This window comes from Lynx canadensis, chromosome A2, assembly GCF_007474595.2.
Source record: "Lynx canadensis isolate LIC74 chromosome A2, mLynCan4.pri.v2, whole genome shotgun sequence".
NCBI lineage: Eukaryota > Metazoa > Chordata > Mammalia > Carnivora > Felidae > Lynx > Lynx canadensis.
In genome coordinates, this window is record NC_044304.2 from 100,536,861 (window position 1) to 100,559,883 (window position 23,023).

At 40.1% G+C, this 23,023-nt stretch overlaps 1 protein-coding gene across 1 annotated transcript in view; it reads right to left on the minus strand.

Annotated features, from left to right (window-relative positions):
* Positions 1 to 23,023, minus strand: part of COL28A1 (collagen type XXVIII alpha 1 chain) — a 181,856-nt gene that overhangs the window by 64,678 nt on the left and 94,155 nt on the right. The window contains exons 23-26 of the mRNA XM_030308009.1: positions 22,502 to 22,570; positions 18,752 to 18,820; positions 18,512 to 18,580; positions 4,223 to 4,291 (exon numbers count right to left, since the gene is read on the minus strand). Coding sequence (XP_030163869.1) covers positions 4,223 to 4,291; positions 18,512 to 18,580; positions 18,752 to 18,820; positions 22,502 to 22,570 — 276 coding nt within the window. The remainder of the gene's footprint in view (positions 1 to 4,222; positions 4,292 to 18,511; positions 18,581 to 18,751; positions 18,821 to 22,501; positions 22,571 to 23,023) is intronic.

Below are 23,023 nucleotides of genomic sequence, written 5' to 3' on the forward strand. Positions count from 1 at the left end.
GGGTGAGAAGGCTGCTCACACATAATTCTGTGTAGCCTCCAATGTGTTGTTCCATTTCAACATGGAGTGCTATTCACCGGACTTGCAGTGAAAGGTTCAGTGGATCAGTATCAAACTTTCTTTTTTTTTAATTTTATTTACACCCAAATTAGTGAGCATATAGTGAAACAATGATTTCAGGAGTAGATTCCTTAGTGCCCCTTACCCATTTAGCCCATCCCCCCTCCCACAACCCCTCCCGTAACCCTCAGTTTGTTCTCCATATTTATGAGTCTCTTCTGTTTTGTCCCCCTCCCTGTTTTTATATTATTTTTCTTTCCCTTCCTTTATGTTCATCTGTTTTGTCTCTTAAAGCCCTCATATGAGTGAAGTCATATGATATTTGTCTTTCTCTGACTGACTGATTTCACTTAGCATAACACCCTCCAGTTCCATCCACGTAGCAGCAAATGGCAAGATTTCATTCTTTTTGATTGCTGAGTGATACAGTATCGAACTTTTAAGAAAATCTGCAAATGAAGCGGAAAGTGTAGCATTGCCCAGTGTGTGCATTCTGCAGCACAAGTTAACCCCACGCTTCTTGGGGAAAGTCTCCTGTGGTCAAATGAGATTGGAAAATGTTCTATCCCACGGTGTGTGCCTCTCCTTGGAGATCCCTAGTGCATACAGGCATACCTTGTTTTATCGTGCTTCGCTCTTGTGCTTCCCAGACACTGCATCTTTTACAGATTGAAGGCTTGTGGCAACCCTGTGCCAGGCAAGTCTATCCGTGCCATTATTGCAATAGCATTTGCTAACTTCCTGTCTCTGTCACATTTTGGTAATTCTCACAATATTTCAAACTTTTTCATTATTATTATATTTGTTATGGTGATCTCTGATCAGTGATCTTTTTTTTAAGTTGATTTTTTTTATCTTGGGGGGCAGGGGGAGGAACAAGCTAGGGAGGGGCAGAGAGAGAATCCCGAGCAGGATCTGTGCTGTCTCCCACTTATTAAGAAATTCTATTTGTTTTCTGAGAGAGAGAGCACGCATGTGCATAAATGAGATGCAAAGAGAGAGGGAGAGAGAGCATGTGCATAAGCAAGGAGCAGAGAGAGAGAGGGAGAGAGAATCTTAAGCAGGCTCCACACACAGTGCAGAGCCCAACACAGGGCTAGATCTCAGGACCATGAACTCATGACCTGAGCTGAAATCAAGAATCAGAGGCTTAACCGACTGAGCCATTGAGGTGCCCCTGATCAGTGATCTTTGGTGTTACTATCGTAATTCGTGGGGGGGGGGGGGGGACACGAACCACACCCATATAAGACAGCGAACTTAATCTATAAACGTTGTATGTGTTCTGACTGCTCCAGCAATGGGGACATTCTCCTGTCTCTCTCCCTCTCCTCAGGCGTCTCTATTCCCTGAGACACAAGAATATTAGGGGCTGATGCAGCTGGTGACCTGAAGTTGAAGCCAGTTATCATTTACCATTTTTAAAATCCTAGGGCTCTTAAGAATTATGCTAAATCCACTTGGCTTATGCTCTATAAGGAGAACAGTAATGCCCGAATGACATCTGTTTGCAACACGGTTTACTGAATATTTCAAACCTACTGTTGAGGTTTACTGCTGAGGAAAAAAAAAAAGAAAGAAAAAAGATCCCTTTCAAAATATTGACAGTGCTTGTGGTCACCCAAGAGCAACTGATGGAGACAGACAATGAAAGTCGTGTTGTGTTCATGCCTGCTAACACAACATCCATTCTGCAGCCCATGGATCAGGGAGTAATTTTGACTTTTAAGTCTTATTTAAGAAATACAGGGGTGCCTGGGTGGCTCAGTGAGTTAAGAGCCCGACTTCGGCTCAGGTCATGATCTTCCAGTGGATGGGTTCATGCCCACATCAGGCTCTGAGCCTGGAGCCTGCTTCAGATTCTGTGTCTCCATCTCTCTCTGCCCCTCCCCCACTCATGCGTGTTCTCTCTCTCTCTCTCTCTCTCCTCTCTCTCTCTCTCTCTCTCTCTCTCAAAAATAAATAAACATTAAAAAAAGAAGAAGAAATACATTTTGTGGAGCACCTGAGTAGCTCAGTCAGTTAAGCGTCTAACTTCAGCTCAGGTCATGGTCTCGGGATTCTTGAGTTTGAGGCCTGAGCCAGGCTCTGAGCTGACAATGTGGAGCTTTTTTGGGATTCTCTCTCTCCCCCTCTCTTGCTGCACCTCCCCTGCTTGTGCTCTGTCTCTCTCTCAAAACAGATAAACATTAAAAAAAAAAAAAAAAGGAAATACATTTTGTTGTAGGAAATCTGAAGAATTACTGAAATGAAAACAAAGAATTTAGAATACTGCGTAAACTTAGTTGATACAGCAGTGGCAGCATTTGAGAAGACGACTCCAATTTTGGAAGAAGATCTATTCTGGGTAAAACACTATCTAACGCGTGCTACAAAGAAATCGTTTGTGAAAGGAAAAGTCAATCAATGCGGCTAACTTCATTGTTGTCTTATTTTAAGAAATTGTCACAACCACCACAACCTGCAGCAACCCCCACCTTCGTCAGCCAGTGACCTTTAACATGGAAGTAAGACCCTCTACCAGCAAAATGATTACAACTCACTGAAAGCTCAGAGGATGGTTAGCATCTTTAGCCATAAAGCATTTTTAATTAAGGTATATTCATTGGGCTTTTTTAGACATAATGCTATTGCACCCTTAGTAGACTAGAAGATAATGGTTTTATATGCACTGGGAAGCCAAAAAATTCATTTGACTCTCTTTAGTGTGGTACTTGCTTTATTATGGTGGTCTGGAAATGAACCCTCAGTGTCTCCAAGGTATGCCTATATGAATATATTAAAGCCTCTAAAAAGTCCCACAATAGAGAGATTAGTTTGACTTTGCTTATTCCAGAAGTTCCCAAAGTAACATTTGATGGAATAAACTTTGAGCAAGGCTGGATGAACATAAGTTACGGTACAAGTCAGTCTTTTTTTCTTTCCACTATAGGCAAAAGCTTTATTTATTTATTTTCTGATTGTAAGAGGAACACCTGTTCACTTGAAGAAAATAACAAACAAAAACTAAAACTAAAAACAGAAATAAAGATAACAATGAAGAAGGAAAAATGGACCCCTCTTTCCACCACCCAGTGATAACAACTACTAACATCTTGGGTATGTCTTCATCCATATCAAGTGATCCATAAAGTTAAGAAATCGCCTACTGCCAGAATGAAGTTGATGGACAAAAAAGGATAAACTAAGAATCGTGGTAATTCTGGGATCCTCAGAAAAATCTTTGACTCATAGAGCCTTTTCCCTTTCCTCTCTGATAATGGGGCTCTCATTCATTTCTGTGCATCTTGGTCATGAATATACATGTTTGAAATTTGCATGTGTAATGAGAGGCTCCCTGACGCCCGTTTTCCCTATGAACATGCCTGATACTTTTTTATTTTAGTTTTTGAACAAATCAAAGAATTTTTTGTTGGGCATGTGAATCAATGGTTAAAACAGGGCTTCTGAGCCTCTGAACTCTTGCCATTTTGAGCTGCCTAATTCTTTGTGATGGGTGCTATCTTGTGTACAGTATGATGTTTAGCAGCATCCTGGGCCCCCAGCTACTACCTGCCAGTAGCACCCCTTCCCTGGTTGTGACACCCAAAAATGATTCCAGACATTGCCAAATGTCTCCTGGGGGCAGACCAGGAAGGCAAGAACTCCCTCATTGAAAAACACTTGATTAAGAGAATGAAAGATGAATAATCACCAAAATGGACATGGAAAAAGAAAGAGGAATAGAAAACAGAGCAAAGGGATCCAGAGGCAGTTTCTTTCATGTTCTATGGGGGCAATAAATCTGGACCCTTGCACTGAGGCCCTGACAGAGTGGACTACGCACATATGTCACAATAGATACATTAGCAGGTGTTCTGTTAAAAGGCCAGCAGAGGCGCCTCCGACCAAAGTGAAGATGTGCTTCTTAAGGACAGCACAGCCTTTAAGAAACCTGGAAATATTTTGAGCATTTTGCAACCACTTCCTAATTTCTTTGGGGGAAATAAATGGCTTTATGAACTTACGATCTATTTTACTGAAAGCTCACATAATATGAGAAAGTGAGACTTTTCATCAGCAATCAAGAAAAAATAAGTCAACGCTAAAATAAACATTTGCTATGAAGTTAATGTTCACTTGGTACCTGACCTTCACACAGAGCACAGAATTTAAGACTCACCTTTGGCCCCTGGGTTCCTATGCCCCGAGGCCCAGAGGGACCTGGGGGGCCTCTGACACCAGGCTCTCCCTGAAAAGACACAATGAATGACAAGTCACTGATTAAAGTGAAGCTTTATGTGGTATATTTTATATAAAATGTCATATTTCATATTAACCATATTCCATATGAACTTTCATGTAAGAAAATATATTTTAAAACCCAAACCCTTGAATTTGAGATATTAATTGGGGCCTTTTCTATCAGCTCACTTCCCTATACTTGACAAAGGGAATGTTATCGCCCTTTGTTTTCACTTCTTATTGCCATTTATGCAATCTTCCAGCCAACTGATATGGGTACACTTCAAAGCAATCAAGTCAGTTAACTTGTGACAACATTCCTAGGTACTTTTTTTCAGAGCTCCCTTCTCTGGAATTGGAAGTGCCACCATTGTGAGTGGAGAGAGAAAGATGAGATGAGAATAAAAAGGAACCATTGAAAGGTAGAGCTCCAACCCGAACTAGTCCCTCCTGTTCTTTCATATAACAAAGATTATGCTACTTGGGGTACGGATGAACTTTGTGATACTTCTGCCCCAAGAGCAGTTGAGGCTCCAGGAAAATTCCTATAAAGTGTTTTCAGAGTCTCGGAAGTGTTTTAGAACAGGCAACTAGCCCAGAGAAAAGGTAGGGCTTGATTGGGGTAGGTCCGGCCCTATGCCTAGACCCATGTGAGATGTGAATGATAGGAAGAAGCAGAGAAATGAAAATCTCTTCATCAAACCACCTTCTATGTACCCAGCACTGTGCTGTGCACGTTCACATATGCTAAGTGATATAATTTCGTACTTGCGACAACTCTGCATCACAGTGATGACTAACTTACCTAACTTCTCTGAACCTCAGTAAATTCATCAGATACACAGAAAGTCATACTTACATTTCATGGGGAGACAGAGAAGTGAGATAAAGAATGTGAGTGTGTCTATCACAACGTCTAGCTGAGTAGGCACTTGGGAAATATGAACTCCTTATTGCAGCTTTTATGTTTAAATTTTTTTTAAATGTTTATTTATTTTTGAGAGAGAGACAGAGTGTGAATAGGGAAGGGACAGAGACAGAAGGAGACACAGAATCCGAAGCAGGCTCCAGGCTCTGAGCCGTCAGCACAGAGCCCAACGCGGGACTCAAACCCACATACTGTGAGATCATGACCTGAGCTGAAGTCGGACGCTTAACCAACTGAGCCACCCAGGTGCTCCTCATTGCAGCTTTTATTAAAGAGGAAACTAAAGTTAGCCCAAAGCTGCACAGCTATTGAGAAGTAGGACTAGGAGGACAAGGAGAAGGAGGAACCCTCAGTTGCTGGTACAGCCACTTAGGAAAAGTTTGGTAGTTTCTTAAAAAGTTCAACATCAATTTACCATACGATCTAGTAATTTTACTCCTGCACCCAAGGGAAATGAAAACATACGTCCACACAAAGACTTACATATGAATGCTTTTAGCAGAATCGTTCATAATAGCTACAAACTAGAAACCCTCTAAATGCCCATCAACTGATAAATGGATAGACAAAGCGTGGTATATTCCACAGTAAAAAGGAAAGGACTACGGCTGTATGCTACAACAGGGATGAGCCTCAAAAGCATTAATCTCAATAAAAGAAGCCAGATATATGAGACCACACATTGCTTGATTCCATTTGTATGAAATGTCCAGAGAAGGCGAATCTATAGAGATAGAAAGCAAATCCATAATTGCCTGGGACCAGGAATAGGAACTAGGACAGGATTAACTGTAAATGGGCATAAGGGATTTTACTGAGAGGAAGAAAGTGTTCTAAAACTGATTTATGGTGAGGCCATACAACTCGCTAAATGTACTTTAAAAATCATTGAAAAATACACTTGGAATGGGTGAGTTCTGTGATATATAAAATATGCCTCAGTGAAATTATAAAGAAAAAAGGACAGAAACCAAAGCCAGGCTTTGAAGGTAAATCTCCCAAGCTCTTGTCCCAGGTCCGCTTTCATCCATGTTCTGTTAGGAGCTAAATACCTTGTAGATTTCAACAGTGCAAAGATCATGGATTATAAGAAATGATGACATTGTTTATCTAGCAAAATAGCCCATCCTTATTTAAATTTACTCTCTATGTATAAATCCTAAAGTACTTCTAGAGAAAACAAGGCCTTAAAAGAATTAGAAAGCATTTAAGCTTTATTTTATTACTGCCTTAATTCTTTCAATCTCTATTTTCATAATTACCTATTTTCCTTGTGCTTGCAGACCACTTTTATGATGTGGATCTCCTGTTACCGTCTCTTCCACTTAGTTCTTAGCTGCTTTTGTGGTCACAGGTACTAATTCTCTAACACCTCTCTCCTTCTGCCTCCCAACTTTTGGGTCTTAATTGACCCCCAGATTCTCCCAGCTTAAATGATCTCTCCTGTCATCAAAAGCTCCAAGTAGAGAACATGAACATGTCCTATATCACATACATTTCTGCTGTCTCTCCTTTCCTAAGTATCTCTGATGTGCCTTTAGAGGCAGTATATGTAAGTTCGCTGGGGGAGGGTCTCCAGCTATACCTGACTCACACTCGCTGCATTTTGATACCCTCCAGCAAAACAGAACCCAGGTAAACATACTTCAGTAGATTTTACCCAAAATCATTCAACGTTTTATCAAAAATAATTGTCTTCTTTGCCTGGTTACTGTCAACTCCACCCCAGATACAATGGCTCCCTCTCTTGTGTTTCTATTCACCTCTCCCCTTCCACAGTGAGGTTGGAAAGCATATGGCTGCAACCTGCTATGCGATGGGGAGTACACAGCCCCACCTGGAAAGAATTCTGCTAAGAAAAACAGAACCTGTATTTGAAGAAGTCTCTAAATCTGAGGATGCAGAAACCAGAGGATGTTTCTGTACAACCAGAGGATGTAGAAACATGTAACACCGTAAGAATAGCGTGGGGTGGTTCAGTCTGTTAAGCATCTGACTTCCGCTCAGGTTGTGATCTCTCAGTCAGTGAGTTCAAGCCCCGCATCCAGCTCTGTGCGGACAGCTCGAAGACTGGAGCCTGCTTCAGATTCTGTAACTACCTCTCTCTCTGCTCCTCCCCAGCTCACTCTCATGCATGCGCTCTCTCTCTCTCAAAAATAAACATTAAAAAAAAAAATAGCGAGGATGAGACACAGAACTCATCTACACAGAAAGCCCAAGGAAAAAACAAAGGATGACTAACCTTTGATTAAAAGAGACTTACAAAGCATCTCAATCAAATGCAATGTGTGGACATCATTTGGATCCCAATTCAAACAAACCAACTGCAACAAATTTGTAAGACAAGCTGGTAAATTTGTTTTTTGTTTTTTTTTTTAATTTTTTTTTAACGTGTATTTATTTTTGAGACAGAGAGAGACAAAGCATGAACGGGGGAGGGTCAGAGAAAGGGAGACACAGAATCTGAAACAGGCTCCAGGCTCTGAGCTGTCAGCACAGAGGCCGACGCGGGGCTCCAACTCACGGACCATGAGATCATGACCTAAGCCGAAGTCGGCCGCCTAACGACTGAGCTACCCAGGCGCCCCTCAGGCTGGTAAATTTGAACACTGGATATTTGGTGATACTAAGAAATTATTAATATTGTTTAAGGTTTGTTAATGGTACTACAGTTATGTTTTTAAATTTTTTTAATGTTTATTTTAGAGAGAGAGAGAGAGAGGGAGAGAGAGAGAGAGACAGAACATGAGTGTGGGAGGGGCAGAGAGCGAGATGGAGACACAGAATCTGAAGCAGGCTCCAGGCTCCAAGCTGTCAGTACAGAGCCTGAACTCACAAATGCGAGATCATGACCTGAGTCAAAGTCAGATCCTCAATCGACTGAGCTACCCAGGCGCCCCTACAGTATGTTTTTAAAAACAGCTTTTAATTTGAGATACACATACTAAACCTTTATATGAGAGATGTGTGGGATAGGCTTCAAAGTAATGCAGCAGGAGAGGGGGAAGAAGATAATAGAAGATTGGCCACATACTGATAGTTGTTGAAGTGCAACAGGCAAATGGGAGTTCATTTTAGTAGCCTTTCTACTTCTATATGTGCTTGATAATTTTCAGAATAAAATGTTTTTAATAGTATTTTTAAAATCCATCAACAATATCTGATAACAATCTCACCAGTGAAGGGGAGGAAAGGTTAATGTGATGTTCACCTTTAATGAGAAGAAGAATACAAGATTTTAAAGACAAAAATATGGCAAAGGGTAAAAGCACACAAGTGGATTCAGTATCATTAGAACGTACATGTCTTTGATGCATTCTTGGCATGTCCCCAATGTTATATGACTTAAAAATTAAGTATATGGAGGCAAGGTAGGAGATTTTTTTAACTGAGTAAATATTTCTTTTAAGAAAGAATTCAATACTCTACAATTTAATTCGTGGTATTTTGTGTGTGTGTGTGTGTGTGTGTGTGTGTGTGTGTGTGATGGTTTTAGTTAAAACTTCCTTCTCATTTAGTATTAGTCTCTCTCTTTCTCTCTCTCTCTCTCTCTCTCTCTCTCTCTCTCTCTCTCTCTCTCACACACACACACACGCACACACACACACATGCACACACAGCCCAGATGTGAAAGCAAGGGGAAAAACAGTTGAAATTTGTTGTGAGTGTACTTTAGGCCAGCTTTGTCCACGTTTATTATTGCTACTCATTCTCTCTCTTACTCAACTCTCCCTAACTCTCATCATGTAGGAGTGCCTGCAGGCTGAGTGCCGACCTTGTGGGCACCTTGTTGCTCTTTCTACCCTTAAACCTTGGCCAGTGAACTCTGAAGGTGTGATTCCCATGTCACCTGTGGTGCTTCAGTGTTTCCCTCAAACAAGCTGTCCATCTTTACTCATATAACTGTTGACATATAGCTATGTTTTACGTATCAAAATAATCTTTTGTAACCTTTTGACCTAGGTAAATATAATCTGAGATATGCATCTGATATATAGATAGTCTTCAAACCAAGTCTTAACATATTCTGCAGATGTTAGAGTTGGTCTGTAACATGGTATTAGGTAGGGTTGTTCCTTGGTGTTTCTGTACCATAATTTTCAAGAGGTGGGAATATCAGGCACTTAATGAATTACGTGAATCCACAGAGACAGAGTCTCTCTACTATGGTGGGGTCTTGAAAATGTATTATGTCTTTTGCTCCTTGGGCCATGTGTCCATATGAGGCCACAACAGTGGGTGAATGCATACAAGAAGACCATGGTCAAGACGGACTTCACCATTTGATAGCACCCCATCTGCCACAATGCAGCAAAAGTGGTACCTAAGAAGTACCACTTTCAGACATGACATTTTCAGACATGCAGTTTTATTGTCAGTGGATGGTGTGACAATCATAAATAAAAGGAATTACAACAGGGACTCGCACAGCTGGACATGCAGGATCTGAGAGTTATTAGAACCTGCAGAGGGAGCCCTTGCATTAGGAGATCATAAACAGGCAAATTCTGGAGCTGCCATTTTTAACTATATCCATCAATTTCATAAGACCACATAGCCTAAGCCCTATCCCTCCCCTTCCTCAACAAAACAAAACAAAAGAAAAAACAAAACAAAACAAATCGAAACTGTTTAGATTGCCCAGAGCTTCCCCTTGGCCCACAAAGAGAATTCTAGACTCAAGATACTCTTGCCATTTTCACAGGAAATGGCCAAGTTTAGAACTAACTACCTGCAGTACTTGTATATGTAGTTTAACAATGATTCAGTGAAGGTTTTACCTGGACCATAACCTTGTAGAATGGTTGAAAATCATTCATTGATTAATATCACAACTTTCACTTTTTAAAAAAAAGAAAAAGGAACCAAACACATTATTGCATTCATTCTTTTTCTCATTTCTCTTTGCTCTGGTTAACATTAAAATTATCATAATTAATAATAAAATTAATAACAATTGGCATTTATTAAATTTATTAGGTGGCAAGTACTCTTCATTCATTATCCGATCCTATCAACATCAACTTACTTCATTTTATAGATTAAGGAAGCTGAGACTTTCAGATAAGAATACACGATTTCCCCAAAACCACATGGCCAGCAGCAATTCAAACCCAGGCCTAACTCCAGAGCCCATCTCTCATCTTGGTGGTGGCTGGAGCTAGATGCAAAACGCTAGCTAATGTCTCCATAGACTTTCTTCCAACCGCCATTAAATGCAAAGACAAGGCTCTGTAGCTGTGAAAGGCGTTTCCTATACTCAGTTAATCACACTCTCTCAAGGAGAAGGAAGAAAGCATCCTCATTTCAAGATCCCTGACAGGCCCATGCAACCTGTACAGGTACCCAGCTGCCTAAGGCCTCCCTCTTCATTTCCCCGCTGTTGCCGTTGCTCGGTTTTGTGGCTTAACCCCAATTTTGTACTTAATCTCATTCCAGATCTTCTGCCTACACAATTCTTATTTCCTCTGTGTATCCCTACTGCGATATACTTGATTTGGCAGAGTAACACATGCTGTGACTACTACTACTACTACTTTAGTGTGTTACAGTTTATTAAAACGTTTTATAGACATTATTCCACTAATTTCTTAAACCATAGTTGAGGAAATTAAATGACTTGCTGAGGTCTCACAGCTAGTAGAAACAGAGGTTTCGAGTAGAGCAGTGAAAAGGAAACAATCTATTATACCTTCTATAAGATTTAAATAGAATATTTGAGAAGACAGTGCTCTTAGAGACAAAGGAGCCCAGTTAGACTGCCCCCCCCCCACCCACATTTAGACAAGGCTTTAATCACTCACTGCCTCTCTCCTGGCTGTGCCACTTAGGTCCCTGTCACTCTTTGAGAGGAAGGTGGAAGCAGGTTACAGTTGTTCTAAAAAGGATTTCATGCTTTTCTACTTGGGCACAATGAAAAGCAAACTGAATTCCCTATGAAAAGAATTCACTTCTTAAAAATTTTCCAAGGAACAGTACTCAAGATTCTCCTAAATGATGAAACCAGGAAATGATTGAGTTTTAAAATAAGGCACAAGTCTGGAGCACCTGGGTGGCTCAGTTGGTTGAGCGTCTGATTCAATTTTGGCTCAGGTCATGATCTCATGGTTTGGTTCATGAGATCGAGCCTTGAGTTAGGCTCTGCACTGACAGCGTGGAGCCTGCTTGGCATTCTCTCTCTCTGCCCCTCCCCTGCTCGCTCGCTCTCTCTCAAAAAATAAATAAACTTAAAAAAATTAAGGCATAAGTCAAAGCGATGATTAGCAACTGCTTAATGTTTTTTTCCTTTCTGCTTTTTAAATAAAATTAAGATATATCTACTAAGGCACCAACTACCACAAACACAAGCACCACTCCGGAACGGATTATCTAATGAGCATAGGTACTGGTTTAGTGACTGCAATACCTCCCTTGTGGTTGCCAGGATGTCAATGGAAATTTTAGAGGTCTTATTCTAAGTTTATGAATATGCAGCCTGATACTGATAATGGGTATTGGTTATTGACTGGCCGTTGTCATAATACTCAGTCACTTCTCACTGACACCCTTTAATGTGAGAAGGGAGACAGCAACGATTACTAGCACAATTATCGGGGAGATGTGAAAATAATTAAGAAGGTGCTGGAGGGGCACCTGGGTAGCTCAGTCAGTCGGGCATCCACCTTCACCTCAGGTCATGATCTCACGGCTTGTGAGTTTGAGCCCCTCATTGGGCTCTGTGCTGACAGCTCAGAGCCTGGAGCCTGCTTCAGATTCTGTCTTCATCTCTCTCTCTGCCCCTCCCCTTCTGGTTCTTTCTCTCTCTCAAATATAAATAAACATTAAAAATTAAAAAAAAAAAGAAGGTGCTGGAAAACAAGAACACAAATCATGATAACATTTCCTTTATCATATTTTCCTAGCTTTAAATTTCAAAATATTTAAGCTAATTTCAATTATTCCAGGTAATTTCTCTCCTAGAACTTTAATATTCACCCCAAAGCAGCAGTTTCTCAAAGTCCGTGATAATTTAAAAATTTGCTTTAGGATCCAGGGAGGATCTTTCTTTTCTCAAAATCAACTCATCAGAGATGAACATATGATTCCCCTATGCCAAGAATCTCATTGGAGAGAGAGTCTTTCTCATTTAGCTGAATTAGAAACCTTGAAAATAAAAATACTGATATTGTCCCTAATGACAGAAGAGAAGGCTCTCTTGCACTGATATTCAATATACTTCCCACTGGGGGCACACTCCTCTAGTCTGCATGATTGCAAATAGAAATGTGTTGATGGTGAGTTGGTTGGCTTATGTTAAGAGGATTTAGTGTGTGTCTCCAAGGCGGAAGGGAAGGATGTATGTGCTGCTGGGGAGAGCCATGCAGAGCCAGGAAAACAGCAAGGAGAGACGAAAGCAACTCTGCAGGTCACAAGACAGGCCGGAATGCAGTTCTGATTTTGAAGAACATGCATGGAACTGAATTGGGGGATAACCTGGAAAGGTCACCTCGTCAAGTTTTCCTGGTCTTGAATGTGACCTCTTTTGAAATCTAAAGGTCGGATTGCTTGGCATTTCAACTTGCTATGGCTCTGGCTTTAATTAGTCCTGTTTTTGAGCCGATTGCCCTGTCACAATTTTGCAGTCATATTATGGGAGGTGGGTTTCTTCAGCTCCAACTTGGAGTTACAGACCCTTAATTTCACTGTCATTAAGCCTGCATCCAAGGCCAGCCCTCCTTGTCAGAGACTGTTCAAGCTGGAGTTTCTTGTCCAGTCCATACCCACCAAGAGAATCTGCAAATTCCGAATGCATCTCTGTGTGAATCGCTCCTCTGTTCTGCCACTGCTTGTTGGTGGTGTGCACATATGTGAGCCATTGCAGAGAACAGAGGGACAATTCAAATGCTGGGAACATTTTTAGAATAATGATACTCGGTGGAATTTCACAGAGACTTGCGTTTTAATTTATGACTCTGGGCCACTTTTGTCAAATAAAGCGTGTATTTACAATATTCAAACATTTAAATCTTTGGAAAAATGTTTAACTCTTTTGGGTTTGGGTTTATGCGTCCCTTTAATATTTACGTGATTTAAGTTTTGGTGATGGAAAAGCTAGGATGGAAAGAGAAACAATCCAACTATATACTAAATGGTGCTGAGATAACTGGAAGATAGACAACTTTGAAGATTAAGCATCTGTAGGTCAGGGTGAGTCATTCTCTCTGCTCTGATTTCGTTCATTCATCCATATCCATAGTCTCTCCCTTACACATGAACACAACATAGTATCAAAACTGTTTGTATTGTAAAGGGGCAAGTTGTTCAACCTTTCCTGGTCTTGATTTCCTCACCTACAAAATAAGGGAATAGCTTAAAATGCCATGATATTCTGGAAATACTTAAGTAGTATATAATATATATTTATATGGTATGCGGTAATAATAGCAACAGCAACCCAACATGTGTTCTCTGCCCACAGATTTTATTCCAACCACTTGATGATTAAGAGGTCCCTTGAACACCCTAAAAGGCAGGTTAGATTTCCTCTGTGCAAGGACTGGCCCAAGCTCACCTGCTCCAGAGCCTTAGGGAAGGCTTGACTTCCTCTCTGATGAGCTAGCACACTGAAGGGGGCTGAAAGGGCCAAGACAGGTGCATGGCAGAATGCACTTGCCCTTATAGAGCTCAGGAGAGCCACTCCTTGTATTTCTCTTCTAAGAGGCCAAGAATAAACTCTTACCCTCAGAGATGTCAGTGGATAAACCTCTGGGTGACATGCACCTCATGAGCCTTTGCAGGTGAAAATACAGGATCAAAGAGTTATCTGGGCTTCTCAAAGGGAGAAGAGATTAGCATAATGATTGTCCCCAAATCACAAAGGGTCCTTCTCATCTAGGGGTCCAGGCAGCATTAAATAAGACCATGGAGCTGGCCTTCCCCATCAACAAACAAGTCAGTTTCCAGGGAACTGGGTGTTAGATGAGCATGCCCCGCTTACCAAGAAACCAAATTGTCAGTTCTTCCTGGCGTGTTTCAAAAGTAGGTTTTAAAACTGTATCTACCATCCGCTTGGAAGTGTAGTTTCTACAAGAATTGTAGAAATCTTTCAGAAGCGCTTGTCAAATTTGGATGCCATTCAAGGTCACTGTATATAGAAGCACTATACCCACTGATGTCATATGGAATTCTTCCACTTGGAAAAAAGCCAGAGAGCACCACAAGGGTGCAAGATGTCAGGGACTGCTTTTGATATGTTTTGAAACATAGGAGCTTTGATTCTAATGTCTGTGTCATATGCTAAACACATGTGCCCTTACCTAAATATCACAAAAACCTACCATAAATTGTCAACCTTAATGGTTTCCTCATTTCCAAACACATTTGTTTTGTAAGTTAATGCGCTAAGGCCAATATTTTAAGGTGACTACACAGAGTTTAAATGAAAAACATATCAGATATATATGTCTATACAATTACATACACGTACACACACTCCCACATAATTACAATTTCTTTGTTATTTTAAGTCAGAAAGAAAGGCAAGGAATTTTGTACACATTTGAGACCAGTGCTTTTGCTACCATTGACACCGTTAGGTATTTTAAGGCTCTCATCCCCACTTTACCAAATCAGAAGGACAAAATTAGGTGAAATTAAACTTTTCCAAACATTTTTCTTTGTGTGTGTGTGTGTGTGTGTGTGTGTGTGTGTGTGTTTCCAAAAGTTTTCTTCAGAGGAAGAGGCCGTATAGAGACTATGGCCTCTACAAAGACGAGAGGTGATATTGAAAATTATTTGAAAGTTGGTGTTTGCTTTTAGAATTTCCTTTATTTTCAAGTTTATGATCCATGTTCTTTCATTCCAAGACCAGCTCATACTCCTAACATCTCCTTCTAGGGACAGAAATTTCCAGGATAACACATCTTCCTAGTATCCCCAGGAAGAGGCCAAAGAGAGGAAAAAAGGCAGCCTAGAGGGTGGTGGGGGACAGGGAAACAGAGGCAGGTCCTGCAAATATTCTTTCCTCGTCTCAGCTGGGAATGAGCTCTCAGCTTCTGCCTCCACTCAGCCTCCTGTGCGAGCTAACAGAGATAATGAGTGTCACTTAAGACACATCTCTGGCAACATGTTGGTTGTTTCAAAAAGTAAAATAGGCATGGGGTGCCTGGGTGGCTCAGTCAGTTGAGTGTCTGACTTGTGGTTTCTGCTCAGGTTGTAATCTCATGGTTTGTGAGTTCGAGCCCCACGTTGGGCTCTGGGCTGACAGGTCAGAGCCCGCTTGGTATTCTCTCTCTCTCTCCCTCTCTTTCTGCCCTTGCTGCTCTCTCTCTCTCTCTAAAAGTAAATAAATAAAAACTTTTTTAAAAAGAAGCAAAATAGGATAAAATTTTGAAGAAATGCCCTTTTTCTTTATTTCCCCCCTAAAATGTTATGATAGCAAATACAAGGGACTTGTAGAGAAAAACAGTAGTATATGAAATCATTTTGTAAATCTTTTTTAAAATTTATTTTAATGTTTATTTTATTATTTTTGAGAGACAGAGAGACATAGAATCTGAAACAGGCTCCAGGTTCTGAGCTGTCAGCACAGAGCCCAATGCGGGGCTCAAACTCTCAAACTGTGAGCTCATGACCTGAGTCAAAGTCAGACATTTAACTGACTGAGTCAACCAGGTGCTCCAAAATCATTTAGTAAATCTTTTAGCCTGTATGTTAAATAAACTGACACAGTAGAATATTCACAAGAAACAGATTTTAAAATGTCCTATGTGTATAAGTGCCTGTCTTTATTATCATTGCTAAATATAAAGCAGTAGCATAATAGTATAATTTAATATAATATGATGTATACTTACATAAAATATAATAATGTGCTCAGTGGAAATGTAAATGATCATGTTTCCACTAGAATACAAATGCATTCCAGTAGATATTTAATATATTTTATTTCATGCCATATTTTAAATAAGTTTCTACTTTCCTAACTGAAGGAATATTTATGTAATAACAAAAGCTCTTACCAGTGCTTCACTCAGAGCAGAAAATAACAAGATTTATGTATTGAAATGTCATTCTATTTTAAAATTTTAACATTTGACAGATTACCATGCGTTAAGGAAACAAAGAATACTTCAATCCCCAAATTTAGTATGGTTATTGACACTGTCAAGGGGTGTTAGAGGATTGGATTCAGTTCTGAGTCAGACCAAGCCAGAACCTTGATCAAAGTATCTCAGCTGTGCTCAGCTGCAGGTTTACATAGTACCTTCAGATGCAGTCTCTTCCTGGACTCTCATGGTTACCCTAACAGAGAAAGGGGGGAGCCAAGCTGTCCTTTAGAGATAATATTTAGTGCCATGGGTCTCCAATCATCTTTGGAGAAGGCAAAAGGGCATCTGCCTCACTGCACAGAAGCATCAGTAGGTGTTGTCACTCCCAAGTTCGACGGCAGAGACCAAAAACTCAAAATGAGAAGCTGACACGGAGCAATTACAACTTCTCTCACTAATGACCTGGAAGCATTTGAAAAGCTAAGTAGATATGCCTCCAAGGAAATATTTTTTCTTTAGAGTAATATCCTTCATTCATTTTCAGTTCATTACATGTTTTTTGTTTTGTTTTTTAATGTTTATTTTTGAGAAAGAGAGAGAGACAGAATATGAGTGGGGAGGGGAAGAGAGAGAGACACACAGAATCTGAAGCAGGGTCTAGGCTTTGAGCTGTCAGCACAGAGCCCGATGCAGGGCTCGAACTCATGAACCGTGAGATCATGACCTGAGCTGAAGTCAGACACTTGAGCTTGACTGACTGAGCCACCCAGGCACCCCTGCAGTTCATTAGATGTTATAATGCTCCTTGTGTGTGGCACACCTACTTTCTGTGCCAGTAATTTGGCAGGGAATGAGACAAACAACCTGCCTTCAGGGAAACTTACACTTCCGTGGGATACACAGAACAGTAAATGAACAAGATGGCTTCAAACGGTGATAAATGCTATGGAGGAAATATTCAAGGGGATGTGATAGTGATGGAGAAGGGGAGACAGGATTGTTCTTTGTTTAGGTGGTCAAGACCAGGTGAAGTGAGACTTGAGTGGAGGCCTTAAGAATGAGCCATCTTGGGGTGCCTGGGTGGCTCAGTCGGTTAAGCTTGTGACACTTGATTTCAGGTCAGGTCATAATCTCATGGTTGTGAGATCGAGCCCTGTGTCAGGCTGTGCACTGGGTGTGGAGACTGCCTAAGATTCTCCTTCTCCTTCTCTCTCTGCCCCTCCCCTGCTCTCTCTCTTTCTTTCTTTCTCTCTCTCAATAGATAGATAAATAAATCAAGAAATTTAAAAAAGAGAGAGAGAGAGAAAATGAGCCATCTTGACAGAGCCAGGAGCTAGAAGCTGGAATGAGCTGAAATAGGGCAGAGCAGTGTGGCTGGCGGAAGGCAACAAAGAAGGAGGCAGAAGCTACCATCAGGTCATGAAGGGCCTCACAGGCCACAGAAAGAAGGAAGAGCTTGTTTTAAGTGCAGAGACAAGCCATCAGAGTGTTTTTTGAGAAGGAAAGGAATATGATCTGTTTCGTGGTTTTAATGACTTTTTAAAAAATGTTTTTATTTATTTTAGAGAGAGTGTGAGTTGGGGAGGGGCAGAGAGAGAGGGAGACAGAGGATCTGAAGCGAGCTCTGTGCTGACAGCAGTGAACCCAATGCAGGGCTCGAACTCAGGAAATGAGAGATCATGTCCTGAGCCCAAGTCAGATGTTTAACCAACTGCACCACCTAGGCACCCCTGGTTCATGGTTTTAAAATACCACTCTGCCTGCTAGGTAACAGAAGGGCCAAGATGGAAGAGGCAAGGCCATTGGGGAGATTAACAGCCCAGGCAAGAGATGATGGTGGTCTGCCCTGGTGAAGCAGAAGGAGAAAAACAGCTGGAATCAAAAATATGTTTTGAAGAGAGAAGGCATCAGCACATGGGTAGTGGTGAAAACCATGGGACTGAATGAGTACACCCAGGGAAGAGATGTCTAAAGTAGGGAAGAGGGCTCTGGACCAAACTCTGACTTTCCTACAGAAAACAAAGCAGCAAAGGAACATGGGAGTTGATACCAGAGAAGCAGGAGATAATCCACAAAGTTTATCTACATGTTTAAATTAGTGTGAGTTCCCCAGAAAGTCCATAGGTGAAGATAAATAACTATATATTCTTTAGACACCACTGCTCTTCTAACATGTTTGGGAAAAAAAAAAAAATCACCTTTACCAAAGTCACTTACCTATAAATACATTTTTTTAGAAGCTTCTATGTTACTTACTTTAAAATCTTACCTTTGCTCCAGTGTCCCCCACTCCACGTAAACCCATTGGTCCAGGGGGTCCCGGTAGTCCCCGAGGTCCCTGAGATGACATAATAAAGGAGTGAGTGAGTGTACTTGTCATGTGCAGTGTTCATCAAAGAAGAAAGGAAGGAAGGTAGGGAGGAAGGAAAGAAGGAAGGGGGGAAGATGGAAGGAAGGAAGGAGGGAAGAGAGAGGAAATGAAGGAAATAACAGTGATGTCCACACTTACAGCCACACCAGGATAGCCATCACCTTTGAGTCCTGGAGCACCCACTGGTCCCCGAGGTCCTTGCGCACCCTGGGTAAATTCCAACACCAGGTCATAATGTTAGACTAAACTATGAAACACCTGGCAAAACTTAAGCACAATACCAACTCTATATGGCAAACATGCACTTGATAATGCAAAGGAATGATCTGAAAAATTTTAGAAGGGAATTCTACCACGGATGGCAACTTGTTATAAGTCTCTCTTCATAAGTCTTACCCATTTGCATTTGGTGGGAAGCGTGGAGTGAATACAGGGAATATATGTGAACCATTACAAAGTCCTCTATAGGAAACACATTTCATAGGAATTAAAAATGGCCGATTGTTGATAGGTTAATTTTTAAATTTATACTTTTCTGCATCATAAATTGTGGAGAAGTATAAAAATGAGAAATTTTAATAAGCACAGTGTGAGAAGGAAAGAATACATAGCTATATTTCAAGTGTAAAATTTTGAATGTAAAGTAAGATAACTATGTGCAACCTATTGTTAAACTATATCCATTGTCCTCTTCATTGGTGCCCAAATTACACAAGGAATAAATAAGCCAAAATGAAAATTAAATACAGATTAATTTTTTTAAAAAACAAGTTGTAAACATATAGGATACAGAGTTTGTGTTGTGATTCATATCTCAAGACCGAGGAAGAAGTTCTATATATTGCTTTACATGATAACCTTTGGCATCAAAAACTTTTGGTAGCTACAATTGGCCTCCTCTATAGAGGAAAGTGTGATTACTGCCTTTTGAATGACAGGATTTTCGGGAAAGTGTAACTCTCCTTCGAATGGAAATCAAAGAAATTTCTGGCTCAAGTAAAATGGAGAGAGAGGAAGAAAAAAATGAGGAAAACTCTAGAAGATTCAGTAAATATAAACCTATTACACTGTATTTAAAATGTGTAATTTTTTTTGTATCACATTCCATTCTGTTGCTGTGATAACTCTTACAATGACCCTTTCAACGCATATCAACTATTTTAATTAAAAACTGTCCATATTCCTATGGGTTTTACATTAGAAAGAAACTAGTAATTGGCAGACCTTTGTTTCCCAAGATTGGAAAAAGTAGCAGGACTCTCAGTGCTTTCCTTATATGCAAGGATCTCAAATTCTGAGATCAAACTACCATTATCCCAAGCCAAATGCTGCCCACAATCCAACTCTCAAAAGCTGTTCCTAATTCTACTTCTATGAATGAATGATTGACTGGGGGGAAGAAAATTACATACTCTTTAAGTATAAAAAAGTTAAGTTTATTTTGAAAATCATGAATACAATAGCTGTTTTTTCCTATTAAATTGAGACTGGTTTTATGGGATTAACCTTCTTAAGAGTGATCTCTAGGAAACGTGTGGCCACTTGTAAGAACTTAATCTACTATTTATCATGAACACAACCCCAGGATGATCTCTTCAGGTTATGTGACAGAGAGCAAAAACAAGTTCTTCTGGAGAGGTGAATTTTGGCATATCCCCAGCTCTAAGGAACTAACTAGTCACTAGAAGCAATTTATTGTGTTAATCCAACCAAATTTAATGTTAACAAGTTCTTCTGGAGAGGTGAATTTTGGCATATCCCCAGCTCTAAGGAACTAACTAGTCACTAGAAGCAATTTATTGTGTTAATCCAACCAAATTTAATGTTAAAGTGCCAAACATTACATAAAGACATGTCCCAAAACAATATATCCGTTTCTTTCCATGCCTACACAAGGAACAGGCCAACGACAGAAGAAAATAGTAACTGCTCCCTGGTTAAGTTGAAAGGAAAAGAAAACTGGAATCAAGATTCACTTTCAGGTTTTATTTCTAAATTTCAAGACTATAACAGATTATCAACAGCTGTTACTGTTTATCCTCTGGCACCCACATGGGGAGAAAAAAAATGTTAAAACATTTATAGTTTACAACTAAACATTTTTTACCTAGAGATCCTTGTGCTGCTTCCTGCAAAATTTTCAGCTAGCTTGTTACTTCTAATATTAATAGGAAATATCAGGGGGCAGGGATAGGGGCACTGTTCTGTCTCAGATTTTTATTCTGGACTCCTCACAATATATTTCTAGAGAGAATTTTTGTCACTTGGCCTTTATGTGCTGGATTCAAGAAAATGTCCTGCAGAGCAATTCCCTTTGAAGCGTCTCTCGTTCAATAGAAATTAGGGCAGAAATATCAATCTGGTGTTTTGCAATGGGCTTTAGGGGAGGATCTGGAGCTCCCTGAAGTCATATACAAAACTGAATTATGTGCCAAAACTTCTATAAGACGTTTAACCTCTCAAAGGTTTAAAAAATAGCGCATTAGGGAAGAATGGCAGAAAGAGTATCATTAGAGACCAAGGGATTAGAAAAATCATGGAGTAAAGAAGCAAATAACTTTAACTACATCATTAGCAATGCCAATGGCGATCAGTAAAAAAAACAGGAGGGGCTAGTAAATCCAGGCTGCACATTTAATTGGATTTTATTTCTACTGTAAAGGACAGTATAAGTAGAGAGATGTAATTTTAAATCATGGAACTAGGAATATGCAGATTCAGGAAGTTATCAAACAATATGAAAACTGCTACCCAATGTTCTTGATCAAAGCCCTATCTGCAGTATTAGCATTAGAAAATTTGGAATTTTCTCCTTGTGTCGTACGGAGCTTGGGTTCCCATGTACCTCAGTGTCTGGGGAGTAGGATGACCATCTTGTTCTGGTTTGCCCTGGACTTTTCTCTGTTTTAGCTTGAAAATCCCACATCCTGGGAACCTTCTGTGTCCTCAATAAACCAGAAGATTGCCTCTCTAGCAAGGACAACTGTTAAAGTGATTAAGAACAATGGAGTTCAGGATCTTCCCTTGACCTTTAAAAGGACCACTCCAACTTAATTGCAGTATATAATAGGTTTTGCATTATATTTCAAAAATGGTTCTTAGTTTTCTTTTTTGAAGTTTGAAAATCCCTGATGTTAGTACTTGAATCCTTGTATCCACAAGAGGCAATCTGATAGAACTAAAACCAGTTTCAAAACCACATAACAACATGCTACTGATTTAATGAAGTGCTGATTATGGAGCCCTGAAGCCTGTTCTCATAAACGGGGATGGGATGTGCTTGTGACATTTGGAATGTTAAATTTTGCTGCGATGCTGGGTTTTGTGTGAACAGGGAAATGGTGCCTTGTTGCCATGGAAAATAGATATGATTACTGAAAGCCGTCTTCTCCTATAATTATTTGCATTTTCATTTAAAATAACTGAAAGATGGAGAACGAAGCAGAGAAATTTAATTCAATAAAGCTTCCAAACATGAACTTTCAGTATCTCTTCTGCAAAACGCTGTCCAAAAAGTTCAAGTTTGGAAGATTTATTGAGTTAAATTTCTCTGCTTTGTTTTCCACAGTGGTGGTTTGCAGAAGAGACACCTAGGCCATTCACATGTAAATGAAAGAAGCTAGAGATCATATAATCTCTTGTACCACAGACATTACAAAAGGAGTATTTTCAACTATTGAGTCATCCAAAATTTCACCATAAGGGGCTATCATTCCTCCACATTTATGAAAAATAAATTATCTGATGGCTTGATTTTTAAAAACGAAAACAATGCACTGAGTTCTTCAATGTAGACAGTGAGTAGAACAGTCTCAACTATAAACTTACTGTGCGTTAAATCCCCTTTCTCTTCTGTCTCGTAGAGGGAAGAACATGAATAAAGCCTACCTTTGGTCCTCGAATAGCAATTCCCGGTTCTCCTTTAAATCCAGGCATCCCAGGTCCTCCCCTGTCTCCCTGCATATTTCAAATAATGTTCAGTTTCAGGCTTTAAGTAGCAGGAGAAGCCATAATAGCACGAAGCACAAAAGAGATGAACCAGTTTATAAAGGCTTTGATCTATCAGTCTCTGATCTTGAGGTAGTGGCTTCTTCTAATGTATTTGAGAGGGATTGCAAATCCTAAGCAAATAAAACCTGTTGGTAAAGACTATGACAGCTGTTTAGAGGAAGGCCACTAAAATAGGTGGCTACCTAGACTCAAATACTTGGACTGTAAGAATGGGAACCTCTTAAATCTGAGTAGATTTCTTTCCTGCCAGACTTTCTGATTATTAACCCTACCTGATTCTTCTGAATAAACACAGTACATTTTTACTTGCATTAGGGTTCCAGGATTTGGTGGAGGTAGTTCATGATGAAGTGACAAGTTCAAGAGCAGAAGCTAGAAATCTGTTTTCTAATCTTGAAT